The 27,124-nt window shown below is 32.0% G+C and overlaps 1 protein-coding gene across 1 annotated transcript; it reads right to left on the reverse strand.

The window, feature by feature from the left end:
- Positions 1-3,415: 3,415 nt before the first annotated feature.
- Positions 3,416-26,720, reverse strand: LOC144853004 (protein mono-ADP-ribosyltransferase PARP14-like). The gene is made up of 28 exons (XM_078711059.1): positions 26,712-26,720; positions 26,434-26,614; positions 25,508-25,630; positions 25,004-25,201; positions 24,524-24,772; positions 21,917-22,150; positions 19,982-21,622; positions 19,073-19,668; positions 18,760-18,993; positions 18,364-18,579; positions 16,484-16,568; positions 15,774-15,889; positions 15,461-15,694; positions 15,065-15,280; positions 13,179-13,263; positions 12,469-12,584; positions 12,156-12,389; positions 11,760-11,975; positions 11,526-11,610; positions 10,302-10,808; positions 8,720-8,874; positions 7,323-7,406; positions 6,506-6,752; positions 5,915-6,078; positions 5,494-5,668; positions 4,684-4,874; positions 3,972-4,192; positions 3,416-3,431 (listed from the first exon to the last, which is right to left on the reverse strand). Exons 1-28 carry the CDS (start codon positions 26,718-26,720, stop codon positions 3,416-3,418), a joined length of 6,828 nt encoding a protein of 2,275 aa, XP_078567185.1.
- Between the last annotated feature and the right edge of the window lie 404 nt (positions 26,721-27,124).

Consider the following 27,124-nt stretch of genomic DNA (forward strand, 5'->3'; position numbering starts at 1 on the left):
TTTGTTTCTAAAGAAGGTGCTGAGAAAAAAATATTAATATATTGATTAATTCAAAGGAAGACACCTTCGGGAGCCACAAAAAGTATCTCCTTAATATGGGTGTCCCCTGAATAGAGGTCAGGGGATGAAGGGCTTTTCGCGGGAAAAACAAACAAACAAATATACCAAAATTAACAATAATTGATTGACACAAGAAATTGTCCCAAAATAAGTGTCCTCGTCCTATTAGTGTTAAACATATATTGCCCCTCAATTTTGGGAATGTGTCCACGTAGCGTTTAACAAAAGAAAGCATGCAAATAGTACATTTATGCGATAAATTGCCGTGTTCGTGTGTAAATACGGTATATTTTACCACTATGCTAAATGAGAATTTAATATAAAAACGTGATTCAACAGCTAGCTAGCGCCGGCACATTCAACTTAAAGTGTCTGAGGAATAATTAAGTTCATATATCTACCACAAAAAGGTAAAGTTAAAAAATGAGTTATTATATTTATCAGTAAATTATAATTATATATTAAAATCTCGGTTCGGACGACTCATTGTCACAGATTTCCTAAAATTATTCCTTGAATTCTATGAAATAAAAATTGGTATATTATACTTATTTTAAGAAGAATATTGCTTGAAACAAGAATTCTCTAAAATAGAATTCTTATTTAATTTAAGAAAAATATTGCTTGAAATAAATATATTTTTACTTGAGCATCTAGGGTATTCTTGGTAAGAGTAGTATTTAGTACTGATTTCAGACAAAAATATAAAAATTATATACTGCTCAAAACAAGAATGTCTTAGGCCTAATTGAAAAAAAAAACATTCACAAATCTTGGTAATAATAATTATTGTTTTGAGAATTGTTATTTCTTACTACGAATTATTTTCCTGATTGCAATTTTTTAGATTCTTGGTAAGAATTGTTGGATTCTAAATTTGTAAGTAAAAAACATCTTTTTATTCATTGGGGAAAATTAATATTAACAATACTTACATTGTACTTGTAAACTAGTTGCTCCTTGTACTTGACCATCACTAGTAGAGAATACTGTACACACATACGACATAGCATCCTCTCTAGTGACATTATGAATTATTAAACCAGCTTTACCCTGGAAAGTATCAGAAACCTGGAGCTCCATACGTGATTTGAATTCATCAACCACTTCACTTCGTACAACCAAATGAGTAATTTCGCTTTCATTAACTCGAGTCCACGAGATATCAACCCCCGTCGCACTGGTTGGCGTGTAGTCGCATGCCAGTAACGCGTCGGAATTCGCGGGAAATACTTGCACATCACTTATTGTGATCTCTAGCGCAGCAGTCATAGCCACTATGGTAAATAAAGAAAATAAAATATTGATATTCAATTTCATGACAATATCAATTTTGAAATTCAATTCGTCATTATTAAAATACTACCGAACTTACCAAATGTCCCATTGTATAATATGTGTTTATATATAAATCCAAAGGCAAATTACTGAAAAAATGACAATGCTGTGGGTATCAGTGGCTGGATCTCAATGGAGATACAAAAAAAAGGCGAAAAGCTAAATCAAAACGATAAAGTTAAACAGCCAGAAAAATAAAATTAGCAGAGCTTTCGGGCAACACTAGCCCTTCATCAGTGCAAGTGAAGGAATTTGGATAACGTCATAGCATAAGAACTGGCAAGTGCTGCCTGGGTGGACAGGAATAAAAGAAATACAACAAAAGGAGACAGGGTGGTGGGTTAGGTTATTTTAATATATATATTATACAAACACAATTAATACACTAAAATATCAAAAAATATGTTTTTGATATTTTAGTTATTACTGGCGATAAAGCGAATAATTTCTTCATTAAGACGAATTATAGTATACACAACTATGTAGATTTCTTGTATCAAAAAATATGTTTTTGATATTTTAGTGTATTAATTGTGTTTGTATAATATATACATTTCATACAGTGGCACATTTGGCAAGTTCGGTAGTATTTTAATAAGTTGAAATTAAAACAGTGAACACAAGCTAATTAAAAAAAAAGTATAGTTAAAAAATACAACAAAAATCTAAAATAATATTGACATTAAAAACGCTTGCTTATAAATACCGTAAACTATTGTAAACATTTCTTACCTGTGGCATAGGACACACAGTACAGCAAAAGCAGCGCTCTGTAACACATTTCAGCTCTCATTTCGAAAACGGTGTTAATACACGGAAACGTAAATGTTCAATAAAGGTTGCTTATTATTCTTCAATTTATATTGTCATTATGGGCTTGGTTTCGGTGATGTTGTACTTGATGAAATATGTTTATCTTTTGTGGGACCAAAAACCTGTTTCGATTTCATTGTTAATTTAAGTCTAGATAAATTATTAAATTAATCAGCGAATAATCTACCAATGATCGTGATAATAGAGTATTGATATATTATTGTCCATCTGTCAAATTCACATATTTACGTTTCGGGGGAGACTAGCGCAACGCAAACGAGTTGACCAATGACGATTATTAAGGTAAAGCTTTGTTTCCATTAGAAAAAGTAGTAAGTTTTACGTCAACGTAGTTCGTTCGGATCACTAAGATTTGTAATGATTGACAGAAAAAGGGATCAAAATAATTATTGATTACAAAGTCGTTGACGTTGAGCTGAATTCAACTTTAAAGGCTTCGTTATTAAAATTATTATTTTTAAATATTCTAGACGTCTACCACAAAATAATCTCTTGGTTGCTGCTACAGGATGTTTTTACAGTGTGTTATATATAATAGGAAATTCCTCAAAATTGACTTCCATTTATGTAAATTTAACAAAAAAAGTGATATAAATCAAAAGAAAAATCAATTTTACGTATACTATTTTTAATTACAAATAGATTAATGATACATGATGAAAATCATCTGAAAATATTCCGATTCTATAGTCTTCTCTCTCCATTCGCCTTTCTCCTAATGCGTTTGGTGATACATTTTGATAATAATAAGTGATGATTGCATGGTAATAATGACATAGTCATGACATTATGATGAATGGTTTGACTGGATTATGAAATTAAGAACGTCTTCAAATAATAATTGTGTTAAGATAATTATTCTATCACGCGATGTACCTATTGTTAGAAAGCGTTATCAGACCTCGTATTCAATTAATTAAAAAAATGTTGCACAATGTTGAAGAAATGTGTTTTGCAAAGTTGTTCATGTACGTTATCTATTAAATTAATTAATGTATAATAATATATCAATACATATGTTTACTGACCTCTTCTCGAACTTAATTAATCACTTATTTAACACTATCAATTATATTGTTATCGATAAGATGTTCATTACAGATTGAAAATGATAAGATAGATCGATGTTTAGTAGTGGGCGTAGACAGCCAATATGATTGTCATGTTTCAATTTAAATACTTTTTACACGGGCCTTCTTCTAAAAAAAAATATGAATTTGTTAAAATAGTCTTTAATTCAAATTAATTCTGGCGGAATAAATATTAAGTTAATGAAGGGACTAATGAACAATTTTAATTTCGTTTATTAGGACAATTTTTGAATTAATGAATTTATTCTTATAGCTCTCATTAAACATCTCAATGCACGGTACAGTAGAAATATTTCAAATCACGAATATTAAGAAAAATATTGAACAAATTAAAATTGTAAAAGTTTTGAACAATTTAAAATTTATAAACACATCTTCACTGAATAAATCAACTCAACTATCATATCAAGGTATGCTCACCCTAAGTGGGATAAGTGATTAATTAGAAAATACTGGGATGCTACAAAAGGCCAAATTAAAATAAAATAAAGTGGTTTCAGATTTATAGTTATGTCATGAAAATCTGGTCGGATATATGTCATGTATTTGTTGCTGAACCATCTCCCAATAACATTGATGCTGTCTGTTGACAAGCCGAGTTTATGTAGGTCGGTTGTTCTGCAGATGCGGAAAGAGTGTGTGGTATACTTTCCAAGTGATTTCAGTGTTTTATCAAGAACTTCACAGACCGTCGTTCTGGTGATCGGTTTTCCGGTAGTGTCAATAAAAAACTGTCCAGGTTTTGGAGGTCGCAGTGATATGTACTTTTGAACAGCCTTTACAGGAGACAGGAGTCTTTTCATTGTTCCTTTGTAGAATGATATACCGGGGATTCCCTTTTTAGGTACGGTAACACATATTAAAGGTGACTGTATGATAAAGAAGCAACGTAAAACAAGAAAAGTACCTATTATTACATTCGTTTTTTGGCATTACCAATAATCTACATGCATTTTAAGCAATGATTAAAAATGAAAATTCGCCTTTGCTTGTAACAAGGCAATAAGTAAGACTGCTTAGGCCTACAAATTTAGTTTGGCTAAAAAGTAAAATGTTATAGATAATGATGACATACTTAGTATGTGACTGCCTACATAGGCAGTCACATAGGCCCTACATTTAATTTATATTAATAGACATAAAGGTATGTTCTTAAGTTTACTAATTGTAGTTGTACAACTATCGGTAAGGGTATATTATATTATTGTTATATTTACATGAATTTAATATTTAACATAAACCTACATTATTTAATTCATTTATAAGAAAAATAATTAATTTGTTTGCTCTAATTAAATCTAATGTGATAACTAGGATAAGCCTGAACATCATTAAATATGACAAAAATTGATGGTTTTACAAGATTGTCACAAACACTGTGAAAGTTTGTCGGTGGTGCTATTAGGCTAGGATTTCCTTTATCAAAATTGCCTACAAGAACATCGCACAAGAGGATGTGTTTTTCTCCTTTCGCATTTGGGTGAGAATATTGTGATTGGGCAGAATAACTTGCATCGACAGCAAAATAAGTTCCTTTTCCATAGGCAGTTGCTAGAATAATGATAATAATAATAACAATAACGATAACGACGACGACAACAATAATAATGATAACGATGATGATAACGATGATAATAATAATAAATAATGATTATGGTGATGATAATGATAATAATGATAATGATGATGATAATGGTAATAATGATAATGATAATAATAATGATAAAAATGATAATGATAATAATGATAATGATAAATGACAAATGATAATTTATCGTTTAAAATAATAAAGAGAATAACAACCGGGCAAAAATGACTTTAAATAACATAATAACTACAGGCCATTCAAACAATAATAAACACTATTATAAAGATACTAAACTAGATAATCAAGTGAATAAGTTTCAATGAAGAAAAGATAACAAAATTGTGAAGTATGTATATTATAGTAATGCATAAAATGTTGCTACATTCATAAAATGTTTTTGATGTTTTGTAGATTTGCGAACAAATACTGTAGTTATGTTAGAGTAAGTTAGTATGATCAGAGAAGAGTTAACTCTTCCCTGGTATGATCCATTAGATGATGTATTAATGTGAAAATCATAATAGATAAAACAATGCTAATTTAAAATAAGGTGGGGAAAAACAATATTATGTTATAGATTACCATTTTTTCCAGCATAACTTCTGTTGAAACCTCCTTTGCAGATCTTGTCAACTGTCTCTTCATCAGTCCCATGATACAACTTTCGTTCAAACGGTCGACGTGTCGTATTCATTTCAAACGTTTCCTTTTTAGCAACATATTGCTTCCATAATCCAATATTCTGAATTCGACTTATCTATATTAATTGGAGTTAAGATTATTAAGAAAATGTCTAACACATTGATCGTGCGTTTGTTGCAGATTGTGAAACAGTATAATGTGCAGTTATTTGTTGTAGTATTGTTGGAAAATAATTATAATATAATAGTTTATTATTAAAATAATTTAATGCTATTTGGGGAGTAAGTAACCCATTATTTTATATACTGATGTAAAAAATTGTAAAGTAAAGTTTACTTCATGACCAAAGTGTTCTACAAACCTTGACAATAGACTGTAGTCGAAACAATCCTCCCTGCAATGCAGTAGTAAACTGATTCTTAACATCTTGATACTCTTTACTACCTGGCATAAGATCTTCTACTTTTACCTGGTCCTTTTTATTCATTGGACTCCAATCACGAGGAAGAATTAATTTAGCTTGAACTAAATAGGATAACAATCAATTATAAATATTATCTTTAAAATCTAAGTTCAGTATCCAGTTTTTGTTTGTTTTATTTGCTCGGAAATGCAATCTTTTACCTAATTCATTTTGCCCATCTATTAAAACTCTGGTTCAAAGCGAAAGGCCACACTTTTTAGCTTTCGTTTTTATCTTGATCCAACCATCATTTATAAAACTGCAGTGGTAGAATGTTCATTCATTTTATTTAAATGTGGATATAATTGCAGTACTTTATAATTATTTTAAGTGGACTATATTACTTTTATTAGATAAGCATAATAAATACATTAAACATTATTTTAATGAGTACCGTACCGTCATTACGCATAATAGAATAGGTTTGATTCAGCGTTAAATCGGTTTCTTCCATCTTCTTGAGGTTCACCTTGTATTGATGATTATTACTTGCGGTAAATGTTACAAATTCCTCCTTTTTGTTGTGAGCAGTTTCAAGCAAAACTGTAATATCGTCATCAAACTCAACCATCTCATTATTAACGCTTGTGTAAGACCATTTTGCAGATTTCAAAATTAATTCTTTTTTAAGCTCTTTATTATGCAAATTAAATATGGCTTCCCGAGCATCCAGTACATTAACAAGCCTGCCTTGTAATGTGATGGTCTTCGATTTGGCGTTTCCAGTAACATAAACCTAAAGTGATATTTAAAATGGATATAAAATAATGTTTTTTTATGTAAAAGTAAAAAGCAAAATATCTCAGTGCCAGAAATATTATAACACATAAACAAGGTACGAGTTACTTTTTATTTTTATGTGTAATAATTAATGCTTGTGAGTAATCATGACCTTGTTATTCTACAATGATCGTTTATTAGCTAAATTGAATAGAAAGAATATTTTAATAAGTTATTACTCAATGTTTTTGTTTTATAAAACACCTGCTGTTTACAATTTTTATTTAATTAATTCGTTACTTCCATCTTGTATAAAATGTTGAAGTATAGTCCATGTAAAAATAGGCACTTGAGTTTTGGCCAGTACAGTTATTATACGAGACACAATTTTGATTTGATTTCGATTAAATTGCGCATATTGTACCACTTACAGCTTTGAAAAAAACTCTCAAAATGTTTACAAAAACAAAATGGACGTGCAATTGTGTACATACAGTTGTTGACATGGGAGATAATTGTACGACACATCTGTTTCGAAATCAAACAATCACATGAAAATGTTTAATGTTTAAACAATGTATCATACCTCATATTTGACAGCAATACTCTTTGTAAACATCTTGATCTGTTTTTCGTCAAATCGGCTAAAAATGTCTTTCTGTAAATAAGCCTTAACAACAGAAAAAAAAACAATAAAGTTAAGCTATGAAACTAATATTACAGTTGCATTCAACTAAATAATGTGACCTACATACAGGTAATATCTTGGATTTATAAAGCGCTATAATGTTGTGAAACCTCTATGCGCTGTACATTATTAGGCCTACTCTGGTTATTTTTGGATCAAACACGGATGTACACATACTCCCATAATGCAGCTAGTAATCAGTGCAAAGTTGTGTCTTGGGTGGAGAGAGAGGCAAACGTAAAGCGTCCTGCTTGGATAAATACGTTTGGTTCGAACCCACGGTCGCACATTTATTCGATCTAACCGCAAATATTTTACTATTTTTTAAAGTGACTATGCCCTATTCTGGTTACGAATGACTGTCAAAGCGGTACCTGTTGAAAACGTCAACATACTCTGCGTGTTGAGCCATGGATTGGCGCGTTTTTTTGTGTGGATTGGCATGATTGTTATCTGAATAACAAAACTACAATGCCTATACCGTCAACTGTTGAAGGGTAGACATTGCCTTTTTGAACGATGCTATGCTGTTCGTACAATCGTTGTAGTCCAGCCTACTGTAGACTAAGCTTAATAAATAGCATATGAATGTTACGATGCGATAGCTTAACTCTTCAAATCTAGTTTTCGGAATTTCACTAGGTGACCGAGTTTCACACAACGGACCTGTTTGGTATTAATATGGATATTATCATTTTGTTATGGCTTAGCCCTAGTCGATTCCAACCAATTTTAGGCCTGGCTGACTACGCCTGTTGTCTTTACTATGTGGATTTTGGCAAAACTATGACGTAAAGTTTATGATTTATTAAATGTAATAAATGTTTAGATATTGATAACTTGTTTTTATAGGCCTATCGATGTCGTGTAAGTAACGTTTACTCTGTTTGTTGATCTCACCAGGTGATATTTTGATATTGGAATGTCTCGCTTGCACAACATTTCGAATATAGCATGAGTATTGTACGATCCGCAGTGGATTGTGGGTGAACTACGAATGCCAAGAAAATGTTCTCACAAAATAAACATAATCGAGGTATATGGCCTAGAACGCACATTTTTCGATTTTAAGTTTAAACAACAAACTTTGTTTTTATTCCTTTGTAGCATAGCTCCTCATTTTTTGTAAATTCCGACTTATACTGTAGGCCTACCTCATTTTGCTTGGCGCTGCATTTATAAATTTCCTTTGACCTTGAAAAAAATCCGTTCTAAACCTTTAGTTTAATAATACCAATTTTAAATTTATCATTTATATTTTAGTATAAAATAAATTTGTCCATTGTAAAATAAACCTTTTCTGTCATTTCCTCAGCTATTATTGATTGTATTTCACTCTTTGCTCTTTTTATTTGTTTCTCATCTAATGATAGAATTTGTAAAGTGAGCGAGCGAGTATTATTATCATGGCCAGTTGTGTCCGCCTCCGTTTCTCGCACCGTTGACAAATCTGTAATGGTAAAACCAAAAATAATGATTATAAACGTTTTATCTTTCAGGGTTATTATTGCAAATATTAATCTAACCATAGACTAGTGGTAGGGAGTGGTGTGGAGACTCTTTAACACATGACTAGTAATTACCAAGTAGTTAATGTAATGATATATCTTGGTGTTTAATTTTAAATGTAAATAGGCTGGGTGATCATCAGGAACAGGGAGATGAGCGTCCCTGCCCACCGATGAGTTTCGGGTTCGGGATCCCTTTGACCCGGAGGGAGAGTACCCGTCAGGGTCCCTACCTAGGGTTACAGGTCCCAGGTTTTTAAATTAATTAGTGTTCCATGACCTCATCAAAATTAATGTATCTCATTGTTGTGCTATGTCAACATAATGTCAATGACGGCGAAATGTCCCCAATAATGAGGATAGCTATGCAAACAAGTAACAAGTAAGTAAAGAAGGATCTCCGATGAGATTTATTTACTCTAAGTGTTAAAACCATTGTAGAATGAAATCTACTTTAGAATCAATTTATTGGACAAGCACGACATGGGCATGAATATAAAAAGTAGAATTTATTTGATTGATTTTCACAGTACAAATATCAGATATAATATATAAATCCAAAGGCAAATTACTGAGCAGACCTAGCCCTTCATCAGTAGATATAATATATATATATAAATCCAAAGGCAAATTACTGAAAAAAATGACAATGCTGTGGGTATCAGTGGCTGGATCTCAATGGAGATACAAAAAAAAAAGCGAAAAGCTAAATCAAAACGATAAGTAAAACAGCCAGAAAAGTTAGCAGAGCTTTCGGGCAAAACTAGCCCTTCATCAGTGCAAGTGAAGGAATTTGGATAACGTCATAGTATAAGAGCTGGCAAGTGCTGCCTGGGTGGACAGGAATAAAAGAAATACAACAAAAGCAGGCAGGGTGGAGTCTGAATAAGAGTAGAAAACAAAGAAGGTAGCTTGGTATAGATATCAACAATTTTGGAATGAAACTAAAAACAGCTTAAATGGTGGTTAATATTGAAACTTACATTTTGGTAGTCAATGGAATAATTTTACCGATCTGGGAGTATATTCCTAATGTTAAGTCCAAAAGGTTTTGTGGTTTTAAGTTGTAATTCCCAGTGGTTTTCTTTGTCTTTGCGAGTTTTGTCGCTCCATTTGACATCGTGGTCTATTGCAATAACTCTGAAATTTGCAATCGAGTGACCAGCTGAATTAAAATGTCCGGCTACAGGTTGATCAAGCTTTAATGTTTTGATAGCTGATCTGTATTGTGTCATTCTCATACGGAGAGTGTTTTTTGTTTCTCCGACGTACTGTTTGCCACAAATATTACAGTATATGAGATAAATGACGTTTTTGGTTAGACAATTAATTGATTGTCTTATCCGAAAAATGCGACCAGTTTGTTTACTCTTAAATTTTTCAGTAGAATCAACCAATGAACAAGTTTTGCAAGATTTGCCGCAAAGGTGACTGCTCAAATTTTGGCTGTCATGAGAGTTAATTTCACTCTTAAATTTTGATCTGACTAATATATCACGAATGTTGGGAGGTCTACGAAATGCAATAATGGGTGGTTCCGGAAAAACAGTCCTGAGACGTTCTGTGGACTGTAGAATGGGCATATGTGTCTCAATAATAGCCCGTAATGGAGGCAACCTAGGGTGATAGGTTGTGACCAATGGCACTCTGGTCGAATTTTTTGGCTGACGTGGTTTGTACGTCGTCAGTGTTTGACATCGAGGAATATCTTTTGCTTTCTTTATAGCAGTTTCAATGTATTCCTTCTTGTAATTTCCATTCCGGAGATGTCCGGTTAGTTCTTCGGTACGATTCTGAAAATCTAAATCTGATACGTCTGATACGTAATGCTTGATTGCACGGTATGTTTTTGGTACAGTGTCGGGGATGACAGCTGCTAGGGAGCAGGTACATATTTTTATCCGTGGGTTTACGGAATAGGTCAGTGTTGAGTGTACCATTTTCTATGGTCACTATAGTGTCCAAAAAATCAACGCTACTAGTGGATTTGGTAGCTGTAAATTTGATAGTTGGGTGGGCTGAATTAATATTGAGAAGAAAAGATTCCAAATTATCTTCACCATGGGTCCAGATCATGAAGATGTCGTCAATGTATCTAAACTAAACAAGTGGTTTATTAGTTTGGAGGGACAGAAAATTGGCCTCAAATTGTCCCATAATTAAAAAAAAATAAATAAAATAAAATTGTTGTTGGTTAAAATCAACATGACCAGTTCTCGTAAATGAGCGTTAGTAGGCGTTTTGCCTGGAATTTGTTTGTAATTTAAAATACAAGCGTCGGCTCCTTCTTCATGAGGGATATTAGTATACAATGATGAAACATCTAATGTAGCCAGAACAGAATTATTAGGTAAATTTTGAATTTGGTTAATTTTGCGGATAAAGTCCGTGGAGTCCTGAATGTATGAAGGGAGATCAGTCACATATGGTCTAAGTAAATCATCCACATATTCAGAAATTTTCTCTGTAGCATATATATATATAATGCTTTTCAAGTGCTTTTCAATCAAAACGGTACTGGGTATTACCAACTATAGTGTTCATGATATCAACTTGTCATCAATCTGTTAATTTAAAACCAAAATAGACCTACTGTTTCTTTCAAGATATTCCTTTGAAGTCTGTCGTTTTTCTTCATTTGCTGGATATGTCATACTATTTATCTCAGAGTCAAACGCCTTAATTAATGTAAGGAAATACAAATACAATAAAGTACAAAGAAATATAATATAATTTAAAAAAAAACACAAAATACATTTTTTTGATTGCTATTAAAATGTATCTCTCATGTATTGAGTCTATGAACTTGTTTAAAAACAAAACAAACCTGAATTGTTGTATTATCTTTGTAATAAACCACAAAATGTATTTCTTTTAGATTACTTTTTGGGTTATTTGAGCTGAAATCTATAGCTTCCTCATACATGACTCTGGCCACTTGATCAGCTGGATACTGCAGATTTCCAGTTCCAAGTGCAGGAATGGCAACGGATCTCAAGGTGGATGCCGATGAGAATAGACTCTCGAGAAGTGTTCTTATATTCTGAAATAAAATATTTACTACCGTTTGAGTCATTATTTTGTTCTCCATATTCCTAAATTATAAAACATTGTACAGTAATATATTTCTAGTAATTTGCTATATTTTTAAAAGCTCTTTCTGACATTTGAAATCTTAAAAAGTTTTCAAACAAAAGAGAAAAAGAAAACATTATTAGCAAACCTGCATTGACGTTGGTCCTTGATAATTTTGTAGTGCTGTGTGAAATACTTTCTGACATTTCAAAGCGGCAGGACCAGTTTCAACAAAGCTATTTGATGGAATATTTCCTTTAGCGGCTCTTATAGCATCACATTCTTGTTGAAGTTGGGGACCTGCTACTTGAAGAAGAGCTTTAGAAACATTACCATTGCTCAGAGCAAGATCACTTGAAGTAGTATTTACAATGACATCCACCTGGAGAGATAAGTTTATGTAATAAAAAAGCATCTTCAGTGATAATTACAATAATAAAAGTAACACAACAAAGTCTTACCTTAGAGTCTTCGATTTTTCCTTTGATTAGCTTAATATCAACACCCTCCCTCGTTGTTACTACATTGTTATTTATCTTCAATCTTGAATTTGGAATAGCTGGTATGACAGGGGCTACTGTAAGGCCAACAGAATCATCAATTTAAAGGCTTTGCAAACGTTCATATCAACACACTTGAGTGTTGATCTAGGATTATCTTAAAAATACTCTTTAGTTCCTTATAAGGTTTTCTGTGTACAACATGATGCTAAAATGGTAGCCAAATATGCCAAAACTAAGGCAATAGGCAATAGAAGTGAATCTATTTATATCTGCTTCTTCATAAGCACCAGTCACTGTAAATGTTCACATTGAGTTGGAATGAGTTCTATTTTGACCAACAGTATTAATAATATTTTCCGGCATCGGTTAAGTGTTACAAACGTTGTAGAAAATAATCTACATTTTATATAGATTAAAACTTACAGTATAATAAATAATAATAACATATTATAATGCACAGGCAATAATTCAAGAAATAAATATTTATTTTCCATAGAAATTTATAATAATCTAGATAATACTACATCAATACCAACACGTGTTATGATTCATTTGAGATTAATTTATTTTTCAGTGATTTTCATAAAACAAGTTAATTGCAAAATAAGTAGCAATAATATAAATCAATCTGTTTACATTTAAAGATTTTAAAACCAAAATAGACTTACTGTTTCTTTCAATATATTCCTTTGATGTCTGTCGTTTTTCTTCATTTGCTGGATATGTCATACCATTTATCTCAGAGTCAAACGCCTTAATTAATAAATTTATAGGTCCATGATTAATGTAAGAAAATACAAATACAATAGGCCTACAATACCAAAAAAGTAATATGTAATAATAAATATTTTAATAAACTTGAAATTGCAAAGTGAAATTGAGTCCTGCTAGCAGATCTATGGCTTATAATGCCTAGCAAAACGTAATTTTGATGACGCTGAGCCCTTCTAAAGACACAACTCGAAGGTTTGTATTGGAACACATCTCATTGGATAACAAAATACCTCCCACAACTATGCGGTTTACAATCATCGCCTGTAATAATTTACGCGCAGAGATCAACATCAGTAAAGTTAGCCTAGGTTGTTTTAGGCGAACGCTTTGTAGACAAACAATGAGTTTCCTATATAGCATTTCATTTCAAGTAACATTTATTTCTTCTTTCTTCAAAATTAAAGTATTGAAAATAAATAATTAATATACTTTTGTTTCAAAATAAACATATTATTATCAAATTTTCTTTAAATGCAAAAAAGAAGAGGCAAGAGCCCTAGAAGTATACATCGATTGGATTACTCCAATCGACACTTGTGGCAGGCAGGCCATGTACAATAAATGTAGTAATGAAGAAAAAAACAACATAAAAACAGAACAAAACACACACACACACAACAAACAAACAAACAGGAAGAATAAAGACAATGAACGATACAAATGGTAATTATTTGAATTTGGTAGCTAGCCAGCCAGAGGAGACGACAAACGGCCGACAATAATCATTCAAAATATACTAATAATTTGAAAAAAGGTAGTTTTTTACTTTTACAGAAAAACAATTCATTGAGATCGCCGTAGATGTAATATCATTAGGAATTATCAAATAAATTAGAGCCACTAGTGAGCAGTAGATGTTACGGAGAATGTAGGAAGGTAAAAAGAAAGACGATACAAGATACCTATGTTTTTAGAGATTTTGATTTCTATTTCCGTTATATGCGTTTTGAAGTTTAATTCACTGTCAATTTCAACACCATGAAACTATTATTATTAGGTATTATTTGATTGCCGATATAAACATTATTAATCTCATTATTCCTTTTTTTTTGGTGACGAAATCCAAACAACATAAAACTGCACTTGCTGGTGTTAATAGAGATTTTATTTACAACAAAGTACTCGTGTATGTTTTTTAGTTCTTGGTTAAAAATGTCAAAAATAGATTTCAAATTAGTGTTGTAATAAAAGATTGTGGTGTCATCTGCATAACGATAAAAAGTAAACATTTGGAAGCATTAGGTAAATCGTTAATATAGAGTAAAATAATATCGGGCCAAGGAGAGATCCTTGAGGCACACCACAGGAAAATAGGTTTAAAGTCAGAAATGTAATTATTGTTATTTGTGCATTGAACTCGATTTGAAAGATAATTTTTGGAGAGATAAAGACAAATACCACGTAGCCTATTCCATAATTATAAAGTTTAGAAATTAAAATGGAATGGTCATTGTATCAAACGCCTTTGAAAGATCGATAAATAATCCAGAGGCGAATGACTTGCATCCGTAATTTGATTAGTGAGGTCAATTAAAGGAAAAGAAGTGGAATAATGTTTTCTAAAACAAAATTGATTAGTAAAAAGAATGTTAAGCTAAATTATGTTAATAAAATCATAAGTAGGATCATAAATAAGTTTTTCGAGAATCTTTGCAAGTAATGAAACGTGAGGTCAAATTGCTGTCTAGAATATGAATATTCCTTTTGTTAAATCTGACATATTTTTATAGAAGAATATAAGAACTTATTACTGATTAAAAAACTAAAAAACAAAACAAACCTGAATTGATGTATTATCTTTGTCATATACCACAAAATGTATTTCCTTTAGATTACTTTTTGGATGATTTGAGCTGAAATCTATAGCTTCCTCATACATGACTCTGGCCACTTGATCAGCTGGATACTGCAGATTTCCAGTTCCAAGTGCAGGAATGGCAACGGATCTCAAGGTGGATGCTGATGAGAATAGCGTCTTGAGAAGTGTTCTTATATTCTAAAATAAGATATTAACCACCGTTTGAGTCAGTATTTTGTTCTCCATATTCCTTAATTATAAAACATTGTACAGTAAAATGTTTTTAGTAATTTGCTATATTTTTAAAGGCTCTTTCTGACATTTGAAATCTTAAAACGTTTTCAAACAAAAGAAAAAAAGAAAACATTATTAGCAAACCTGCATTGACGTTGGTCCTTGATAATTTTGTAGTGCTGTGTGAAATACTTTCTGACATTTCAAAGCGGCAGGACCAGTTTCAACAAAGCTATTTGATGGAATATTTCCTTTAGCGGCTCTTATAGCATCACATTCTTGTTGAAGTTGGAGACCTGCTACTTGAAGAAGAGCTTTAGAAACATTACCATTGCTCAGAGCAAGATCACTTGAAGTAGTATTTACAATGACATCCACCTGGAGAGATAAGTTTATGTAATAAAAAAGCATCTTCAGTGATAATTACAATAATAAAAGTAACACAACAAAGTCTTACCTTAGAGTCTTCGATTTTTCCTTTGATTAGCTTAATATCAACACCCTCCCTCGTTGTTACTACATTGTTATTTATCTTCAATCTTGAATTTGGAATAGCTGGTATGACAGGGGCTACTGTAAGGCCAACAGAATCATCAATTTAAAGGCTTTGCAAACGTTCATATCAACACACTTGAGTGTTGATCTAGGATTATCTTAAAAATACTCTTTAGTTCCTTATAAGGTTTTCTGTGTACAACATGATGCTAAAATGGTAGCCAAATATGCCAAAACTAAGGCAATAGGCAATAGAAGTGAATCTATTTATATCTGCTTCTTCATAAGCACCAGTCACTGTAAATGTTCACATTGAGTTGGAATGAGTTCTATTTTGACCAACAGTATTAATAATATTTTCCGGCATCGGTTAAGTGTTACAAACGTTGTAGAAAATAATCTACATTTTATATAGATTAAAACTTACAGTATAATAAATAATAATAACATATTATAATGCACAGGCAATAATTCAAGAAATAAATATTTATTTTCCATAGAAATTTATAATAATCTAGATAATACTACATCAATACCAACACGTGTTATGATTCATTTGAGATTAATTTATTTTTCAGTGATTTTCATAAAACAAGTTAATTGCAAAATAAGTAGCAATAATATAAATCAATCTGTTTACATTTAAAGATTTTAAAACCAAAATAGACTTACTGTTTCTTTCAATATATTCCTTTGATGTCTGTCGTTTTTCTTCATTTGCTGGATATGTCATACCATTTATCTCAGAGTCAAACGCCTTAATTAATAAATTTATAGGTCCATGATTAATGTAAGAAAATACAAATACAATAGGCCTACAATACCAAAAAAGTAATATGTAATAATAAATATTTTAATAAACTTGAAATTGCAAAGTGAAATTGAGTCCTGCTAGCAGATCTATGGCTTATAATGCCTAGCAAAACGTAATTTTGATGACGCTGAGCCCTTCTAAAGACACAACTCGAAGGTTTGTATTGGAACACATCTCATTGGATAACAAAATACCTCCCACAACTATGCGGTTTACAATCATCGCCTGTAATAATTTACGCGCAGAGATCAACATCAGTAAAGTTAGCCTAGGTTGTTTTAGGCGAACGCTTTGTAGACAAACAATGAGTTTCCTATATAGCATTTCATTTCAAGTAACATTTATTTCTTCTTTCTTCAAAATTAAAGTATTGAAAATAAATAATTAATATACTTTTGTTTCAAAATAAACATATTATTATCAAATTTTCTTTAAATGCAAAAAAAAAGAGGCAAGAGCCCTAGAAGTATACATCGATTGGATGACTCCAATCGACACTTGTGGCAGGCAGGCCATGTACAATAAATGTAGTAATGAAGAAAAAAACAACATAAAAACAGAACAAAACACACACACAAAACAAACAAACAAACAGGAAGAATAAAGACAATGAACGATACAAATGGTAATTATTTGAATTTGGTAGCCAGCCAGAGGAGACGACAAACGGCCGACAATAATCATTCAAAATATACTAATAATTTGAAAAAAGGTAGTTTTTTACTTTTACAGAAAAACAATTCATTGAGATCGCCGTAGATGTAATATCATTAGGAATTATCAAATAAATTAGAGCCACTAGTGAGCAGTAGATGTTACGGAGAATGTAGGAAGGTAAAAAGAAAGACGATACAAGATACCTATGTTTTTAGAGATTTTGATTTCTATTTCCGTTATATGCGTTTTGAAGTTTAATTCACTGTCAATTTCAACACCATGAAACTATTATTATTAGGTATTATTTGATTGCCGATATAAACATTATTAATCTCATTATTCCTTTTTTTTTGGTGACGAAATCCAAACAACATAAAACTGCACTTGCTGGTGTTAATAGAGATTTTATTTACAACAAAGTACTCGTGTATGTTTTTTAGTTCTTGGTTAAAAATGTCAAAAATAGATTTCAAATTAGTGTTGTAATAAAAGATTGTGGTGTCATCTGCATAACGATAAAAAGTAAACATTTGGAAGCATTAGGTAAATCGTTAATATAGAGTAAAGTAATATCGGGCCAAGGAGAGATCCTTGAGGCACACCACAGGAAAATAGGTTTAAAGTCAGAAATGTAATTATTGTTATTTGTGCATTGAACTCGATTTGAAAGATAATTTTTGGAGAGATAAAGACAAATACCACGTAGCCTATTCCATAATTATAAAGTTTAGAAATTAAAATGGAATGGTCATTGTATCAAACGCCTTTGAAAGATCGATAAATAATCCAGAGGCGAATGACTTGCATCCGTAATTTGATTAGTGAGGTCAATTAAAGGAAAAGAAGTGGAATAATGTTTTCTAAAACAAAATTGATTAGTAAAAAGAATGTTAAGCTAAATTATGTTAATAAAATCATAAGTAGGATCATAAATAAGTTTTTCGAGAATCTTTGCAAGTAATGAAACGTGAGGTCAAATTGCTGTCTAGAATATGAATATTCCTTTTGTTAAATCTGACATATTTTTATAGAAGAATATAAGAACTTATTACTGATTAAAAAACTAAAAAACAAAACAAACCTGAATTGATGTATTATCTTTGTCATAGACCACAAAATGTATTTCCTTTAGATTACTTTTTGGATGATTTGAGCTGAAATCTATAGCTTCCTCATACATGACTCTGGCCACTTGATCAGCTGGATACTGCAGATTTCCAGTTCCAAGTGCAGGAATGGCAACGGATCTCAAGGTGGATGCCGATGAGAATAGCGTCTTGAGAAGTGTTCTTATATTCTAAAATAAGATATTAACCACCGTTTGAGTCAGTATTTTGTTCTCCATATTCCTTAATTATAAAACATTGTACAGTAAAATGTTTTTAGTAATTTGCTATATTTTTAAAGGCTCTTTCTGACATTTGAAATCTTAAAACGTTTTCAAACAAAAGAAAAAAAGAAAACATTATTAGCAAACCTGCATTGACGTTGGTCCTTGATAATTTTGTAGTGCTGTGTGGAATACTTTCTGACATTTCAAAGCGGCAGGACCAGTTTCAACAAAGCTATTTGATGGAATATTTCCTTTAGCGGCTCTTATAACATCACATTCTTGTTGAAGTTGGGGACCTGCTACTTGAAGAAGAGCTTTAGAAACATTACCATTGCTCAGAGCAAGATCACTTGAAGTAGTATTTACAATGACATCCACCTGGAGAGATAAGTTTATATAATAAAAAAACATCTTCAGTGACAATTACAATAATAAAAGTAACACAACAAAGTCTTACCTTAGAGTCTTCGATTTTTCCTTTGATTAGCTTAATATCAACACCCTCCCTCGTTGTTACTACATTGTTATTTATCTTCAATCTTGAATTTGGAATAGCTGGTATGACAGGGGCTACTGTAAGGCCAACAGAATCAACATAATCTTCATAACCTTCAGTCGTTAAAGCATCATCCTCTTCATCCTGCATAACACTTTTCATAGATGACTCGAATGCTTCGCAAACTTGCATATCAAGAGCTACAAAGTAAACTTGCTGCAGTGTCGATTGAGAATTATCTTTAAAATATTCTTTAGTTGCTTCTAAGATTTCATGCGTACATGGTGCTAAAGGGTAGCCATATATTCCCGAACTAATAGCCGGTAAGGCAATAGAAATGAATCTATTTTTTTCTGCTTCTTCATAAGCACCTGTTACTGCCTTCCTGAGTAATATTTTTGCATTTGACTGGTGTTTTTTATATATTGGACCAACAGTATGAATAACCTTTTTGCATGGAAGTTTCCCAGCATCAGTTAAGACAACCTCTCCAGAAAGAAGCAATCGACCTCGAGATGTCATTATCTTTTTACTTTCTATCTGTATTTCTTTTCCCCCTAAGATAAAAATAAAAAATATGTACCGTCAATGTACAGTAAGATTTGCAATTGCTATCGAGGAAGACATACATACAATTTGTCATAAACAAATATCTTTGTTTCTGGATAGATATATATTTATATTTACCACCTGTTGGTCCAGATCCTTCACTAACAGAGTTAGTGAGAAGTTGAATAAATAAATAATAAATAAAAAAATTCGGTAGAAATAAAAGAATAAAAAGCAGACATTGGATATAAAAGTTGGAAATAAACTTGATGTAAAATAAACTACCATTAATGGGATTGAATAGCTTATTATATTAAATACCTGCATCAACAATAGCTTTAGCTAATCCGCCGGCATGCTCAAGACGTTCATTTGCAGCATTGACAATAGCATCAACATTCATTTCGGTCATATCTGCTTTGCAGACGGTCAACTTAACTCCTTTTTTTAATCTGTGCCGCAACAGTACTTGCATTGATTCATTGCTTGAGAACTTGCCATCAATCCCTATAATACATTTGAAGTTAATTTCCACAGATTTCAAATCTGTTCTTCCTTTCTCTTGTTTAAAATAGCTTGCCATACCTGGTTGAGATATCAAATGTTTACCTGTCTTTACCTTCTTTTCTAATTGTATTATCATTTTAGTAGCTTTATCAATACCACTACGATTACCTCTGATTATGAGACAGTCATTGTCCACTTCAGTTATTACATTCACAGAAAATGCTTTCAAATCTTTGGTAATAGTATCAATTTCTTGTGAATGATGTTTTTCTAATAACAGAACTACTCCTTTGTCCATTCGTTTCTTGGTCTCCAATATCTTGTTGATTTGTAGGAATGTATCCAGCTTGCTGATAACTTGACGGACAACATTGTCAACTCCTGTTATTATGATACAGCTTTCACCGTTTGCTTCAGACAACGATCTAACGGTCACCAATTCTAATTTATTGAAACCCTCAAGCAATGACTTGAATTTAGCAAGTTTAATTACTTTAATGTTATCAAGTGGAATGAGATATTTCTTGCATTGAATTACTTTTACAATATATGTTTTTGCATACATGGCATTTTCATGAGAAGTAGAAAGCACTTTAACATGGTTTCCCTCAATACTATATGCAATGCGGCGATGATTATCTCTTAGCAAACGTATCACTTCATCATAGAACTTCCTCAGAAACAAGCAAATCTCAATTTCACAGTTAAAAGATATCTCGGCAATCTTCTTTAGCTTGTTGGTAAGACACATATTAGCTTTTTCTATGTCACCGCAAAGTCCTTTAAATGTTATTGTACTGCTCTTATTATCAACAGCAAAATCCACTCCAAATGTAGTCCTTGAGGTTTCTTCAAAATTAAGCAAATTAATTTTCTTCATTTTTAAGGGATTACAGTTTTCAGATGTAACTATTGTTTCTTTTTGCCTTTTAATTTTGTCCTTCATACCCTTGAGGTATACTTCGAACTTATGGAGTTGGTTAGCAACGCTATGCTTTAACCCTACAATTATTAGGAATGGTGATGAATCATCCAGTTGCAATTCCACACCTTTCCTTTTTGCCTTTTCAATGATTGGCTGGAAATCTTCAAAGCATTCATCTCCAATATCCAACAACTCTATGTCATATTCGTCAAGAAGGCGTTTCCATGTACTTGTAGCGTAGTGACCCCAAGAATGAATATTTGTAAGGTCCAATGTAGATCCAACATCTAGTAGGACGACTTCAGAAGCTTCGTTATAATCTATTTCTATTCCGGCTTCATAGAGTTCGTTCATAAACTCATGATTCTTACAAAAAAATTTCAAACGGGAAGGATCATTGGCCACTGAAACCGGATCTGGTTTCCATTGACAACCCTTTGACATGATTTCACCAATTTCATCATAGCATAAACACATTTTCAGGCGGTTTTTGAGAAGTATGTGATTTTTCGTATAGACTGACTTTACAACTGAAATCAAATTGAAATTACTCACTGTTAATAGTCTTTGCTTAAATGTTTACATAACATTCTATTTATATTTCTGCCAGCACAAATAAAAAGCGCTGTCTGTTTTTTGGTCACCATTCTTAGAGTAATTAAAACTTGACTATGGCCAAAAGGAGCGCATGTGTTGCTATTCAGAGGCCAAAATATTTTGCCACAGCGGGGGGGGGGGGGGGGGATGGGTTAACATGTGCACCCACGGTACTATTGTGCACTATATTTCTTTCCAAAGCCATAGGCATTTTATTTGCCACATACCTCTGTAGTCTGCAAATTGTATTTTTCCTTCCTTTATTTCTTCATCCAGACACAGTGCTTGTATTGGTCCTCCATTACTCCTTCTAGGAGTTTCAAAATAAAGATGCATATCTTCCTTACACGAATTATCCAAATTCTTCACAATGACTGTATCAACATCAAACACTTTCTTTGCAATGATTTTTTTACCAGAAAGTGTCTTTTTATTAATCGTTTCTATTACTTCATCAACATCTGTAAAAAAACCACATAATTTAACACAGTTTAATATTTTGATTGAGTACTGTTATGCCTGGTTGAGGCTCATGGAGAATGTATGAGAGGCACATATCAACAAAGTGATGCATTTTGATGTCAACATTGTCAACAAATTTTAGAGTTGTTTCTGTGAATGATAATCTGTTTAATAGAAGAAATACATGGAAGTAGTTACTAATGTCGTTGGACGAACTAATGGGATATTTTTTTATAGTTTAAACGTTAGTGACAATGTTGCCGATGGTGATGGATGATTTGGTTGTGATTCTTGTAGGTTTGTCAATAAAATGTCACATAAACCCCTAATTAATCTGTTAGTAGGAACTAACCGTCTTAAGACCTCGACTGCCCTTACTATAAGTAGAATCCTAAATTTAAACAGCAATTAAATTGATCACGCTATGAAGATCTATGTTTTTATTAAATAAACCTGAATAAATAAAATAAATAAATAACATTGAATTTATTTAAATCGCATAAATATTCACAATGCTAATGGCTTTTACTTTAATCTGATATTTTACAGAAACAGCAAATGACACAATAAATAAATAAATACATTCTGCGTTTAAAATTAAATTTCTTTTCATTTGAGACCAAACACGATAGTTTTTGACCCCAACCTCACTCAAGCTTACTTTTTTAGGTAATGTTGACGCCAATACCTGCTAGAATCAAGTGTATGCAGACAACCCACACACATGCTGCCGTCACTCACCATGTATGCTGTATATTCGCCACTCATATAGTTTATAGAACACAATTACGCCAGCGACATTCCAACTTTCCGATAATAAGTTAATATTTTAATTTGTTTGTTTTAATAACATAGGCTAAATGTTTAACAGTTAGAATACTGATACTGATTCAGATGATCATTCCTTACCCTTGGAATATTTTGATATATTTTTCATAAAAAAGTAACACAGTTTGAAAGTAAAGGAGACACCCATCCATATGTCAATATTTCCATACCAATGTGTACAAGTACTCTACATATCCACAGATTTGACTACTTTGTACCTCAATAATTAGGTGTAGGCCTAATGAAAGTGCAAGCCAATTTACCCAATTCCATTTTTTGTATAAGTATTCCCCAGTCTGTGCAATTTCAAAATTGTGCCGATATAGCAAACGTTAATAAACAAAATACATCAGGAACAAGAGAAATAAGACTTGCAATACTTATTGATCATCAAGCAATATATTTAAGGATTGGATATAGTGAATCAAAAAGAGCTCCTGTCTATTGGAAATTAAGCAATAGCTTACTAAATGATGTTGAATATCAAAATACTTTCACAAAGATTATTGCAGAAACGGAGGCAAATTATAAAAAACTTCTTGTTACTATGATAAAAAATTAAATAGATAAACAATACAGATAAGGAAATATAACAAAGTGTATAACAAACTAAATGAGAAATTTAGATACAATTCTGATATTGAAGACATTGAGAGAAAATAGAACACAAAACATATGAAGTGAACAAAAGGAATAGAAACAAAAGGTGCTTATAAAGATCAAGAGTTAAATGGATAGAAGGAGAGAGTAGAACAAAATACCTCTTAGGTTTAGAGGAAAGTAACGGATAGAAAAAAAACATATAAAAAGTATAATGATAAATTATTAACAAACCCAAAACAAATTTTGTGTGAAAAAAATACGATTGTTTTTAGAACTGTATGCAGCTAGAAATAGGATTTCTAAAGAAAATATAAGTGAATACCTAGATCATTCGAATGTAAATAGTTTAACAGAAAACAGTTAAATCAAATAAAGCCCCTTTATATACTGTAGTGGCTAGATCAACTTTCGTATGCACCTTGATGTCCAGAGAATTTGACTTCAGAAATTGGTTTAGGATGGCCAAACAATCATTTTTGGTTTGGTTACACATTTTGAAAATGTGGTGAAAGGTCAGGATGAAATGTTATAAGACTAAACACCAATAGGTCTTTAAATCTCGACAACCACTTGTCACATCGAGGTAATTTTGTCTTGGGATATTCTAGTCAAAAATTACCGGAAACGCCATTTCTGACATTTGACCAACAGCCCAGGGCATATATGTATCTCCGCCCTACTGGTCGTAGACACTTAAATTTGTTCTTAAATTGTTCGAAAATTCAAAAATATTTCAAATGTAAACGTAATTGGCGAAATTTAAAAAAATAGACAATAGTAAAGTAAATGTGAGTGAATCTCCCAAAAGTTACATTTACGTTGAATCAAAACTCTCTTTTTTGAGCATGATCACAATGAAAATAGTACAAAAGGGACATACCGGTATTCAGTGGTTATTTGATCTATACCAAAAAATATCTTTGAGGTCACTTAACACTCACCTTCTATAGGGTCTGTATAAGTCACCATAGCTTTTGTGGGATCTCTTCCAAATTCAACTGTTGGGTTTTTCATTGAAGTAACGTTTTCCAAATAGAGATCAAATTTATACTCCATTAATTGTTTTGGAAGACCAGTAATCAACAATCTATCCTTAATGAGAGGTCTTTCAATTTGATTCTCTCCTTGCCTAACTATTAAACTTGTTCCTGAGAGCGTATGTTGATTTTGTTTGACCACTGCCTTAGCAACTATAAAGATATAATATACAGTAGCACAATATGAGAAGCTAAAACCCTGCGTAATTATTGATTACTTATGCGAAAGTGGTGTCCCTGTCTTAATCGCACTGCGCATTCATTTTATAATAAATATTGTATTTCATGACAAACCTCTACCAAAATAAGACATTGATGAAGCTATATATAATATATATAAACATATTAATGTACCTTTTACTTTTTGAAAATGTATTACCCAACAGCCAGGAATGTTCTGGTTCTTCTGTATTAAAACAATTGCTCCTCCAGAAGATTTCTTTTTGTTCGTAAAATACGATCTCAATTTATCCTCCGATATTGACGAGTCCACGTTCTCCACTACCACGAGGAAAGTTTCTGCCTCATTTGCATTGTTAGGCATAAACATTTTACGAACGAAACTAAATGACTTAGTAGCAACTGAAAACCAAAGATAACAATAATAATAATTTGAATTATTTTTACTGTCCGTATTTGTTTATTACAAACTCTTTGTGAGAGAACTTTCTTTTACAGGAATTGTTTTTATTTTAAAAAATCACACTCATTTTCATCGCAAGATCTAGGTTTAAATTCATTAAAACACAGCAAAGGCACTTAGTGGACATAGTTGGAAGAAAAACCTATCCATTTAAAATGAATATAATAATAATTATTATTATTATTAATTAAATATTCATAGACACAATATGAATAATACATTCAAGAAAAATGTTTTATGATTACGTTTTTTGGGTTTCGAGATAATAGTCGTTGTAGAATGTCTTCTCACAATATTCTTCCGGTCCTTATTTGGCCACGTGGAAACATCTCTATTGCGATCTTCTTTAGAAAGATTTGTTTCCATAACTGAAATGGAAAAAAGTTATAACAACATTTGATATTTCATGTTTGGTGATCATCGTGGTTCATAAAGTACTCATCATTTTAAAATGTATAGCCGGATCATGATGCCCTTCAAACTATGGACATAATTGGACCATAGGGACGGTTGATTCATGTAATTTGTAACTTCTATCTCAATGTTAAATCATTTGCTATACGATTTCTCTACGACCGATTCCCAAACCATCCGAGTTGGTACACTTTTTATAAGAACTTTTAACTATGTGACTTTTCAGAAAAGCGTATCGGATATGTCGGGTTCGCTACGGGCCTGAGATTGTTCATTGCTTTATGGTTTGCCTGCTAAAGGATATTTCAAAACTGCAGCGTGTTCAAAATTCTGCTGACCGTTTAGTCACTCTATGCCCGGTTAGGGAACATATCACACCAGTGCTTAGAAACCTTAGTTAGCTTCCTGTTACACAGAGAATAAATTTTAAAATGTTGCCTATTTATCCCTTCATAATTCTTCGCATGCTTTCATTTCGAATTTGATTCATACATATAGATCTTTGCTATCTAGTTGTCTACTCGTTCATTCCACCCGTCAACACAGCATTATAGTTGTAGTTCCTTTTCTTGGGCCTGTCACCCTTTGGAACGGTTTATCAATTTATTATTATTAAATAGTAAAAAGTTCTTCAGGAATGATATATTATGATGAATGAATAATGTTGGTGATAAATCAAAAACATTTCTTGTTCTTACTATTCATTGTTATTATTATTAAAATTAACAAAAAAAACAAAACTAAAGATTACAATCACCTGTTGGGTCATCGTTTGTGGTGTTCACCAGTGAGTCATCCGCAGTATCTACATGTTCTTGTATTGGTTCTTCGCTGGAACAACTGCCTTCTTGTTTGTCAGTATAACTGCTATTGTTAACTGAAGATGGCGACTGAACCTGAGGTGAAGGTGGACTTGTATCTGAATGTGCCTGTACATCCTAAAATATTAGTATAAATCAACAATGATGATGATGGATATCTAAATGCCAGGCCCATAAACAGGGGTTCGGACAAAAAACACTGCCGTTTGCTAACAGGCTCCATTTGGCCAAACAACTTAAAAAGAAATAAAATAATTATATAATAAGACTTTTTTTAGAAGTGTATCATTGTTATTTGAACCATCTGAATATAAGGTCCATATTCTAAAAATATTTTTACCTTAACCAATTACCTTTTTAAACATTTAATACAATATATAATTCAAATCCTGAACGCACTTAAATTCCGATCATCTAAATTGTTCATTTCTTTAACATTATTGCACACTCCCATGTTGGGGCCTGTGGCAAAGCGACTTTAGGTAAATGACGCCCCTAAATGGTCGGAATTGTAATGTCGCACATACAATTTAGTGGCACCTCTATGGAACGCCTCCTCTGCCTTCAGTTCACATTTATCATGCAGTACACACCACCAATGGTCATGCAGTACACACCAATGGTCAT

The sequence above is a fragment of the Antedon bifida genome, chromosome 9, assembly GCF_963402885.1.
Source record: "Antedon bifida chromosome 9, ecAntBifi1.1, whole genome shotgun sequence".
NCBI lineage: Eukaryota > Metazoa > Echinodermata > Crinoidea > Comatulida > Antedonidae > Antedon > Antedon bifida.

Bases quoted from the DNA above. Each gene is read 5' to 3' on its own strand.
- LOC144853004 (XM_078711059.1), bottom strand. The intron at 21,623-21,916 runs GTATGTGGCAAA...ATTTGATTTCAG, and splicing joins ACAATTTGCAGACTACAGAG to TTGTAAAGTCAGTCTATACG. The intron at 7,407-8,719 runs GTTTATTTTACA...TCTGTTGTTAAG, and splicing joins CTGAGGAAATGACAGAAAAG to GCTTATTTACAGAAAGACAT.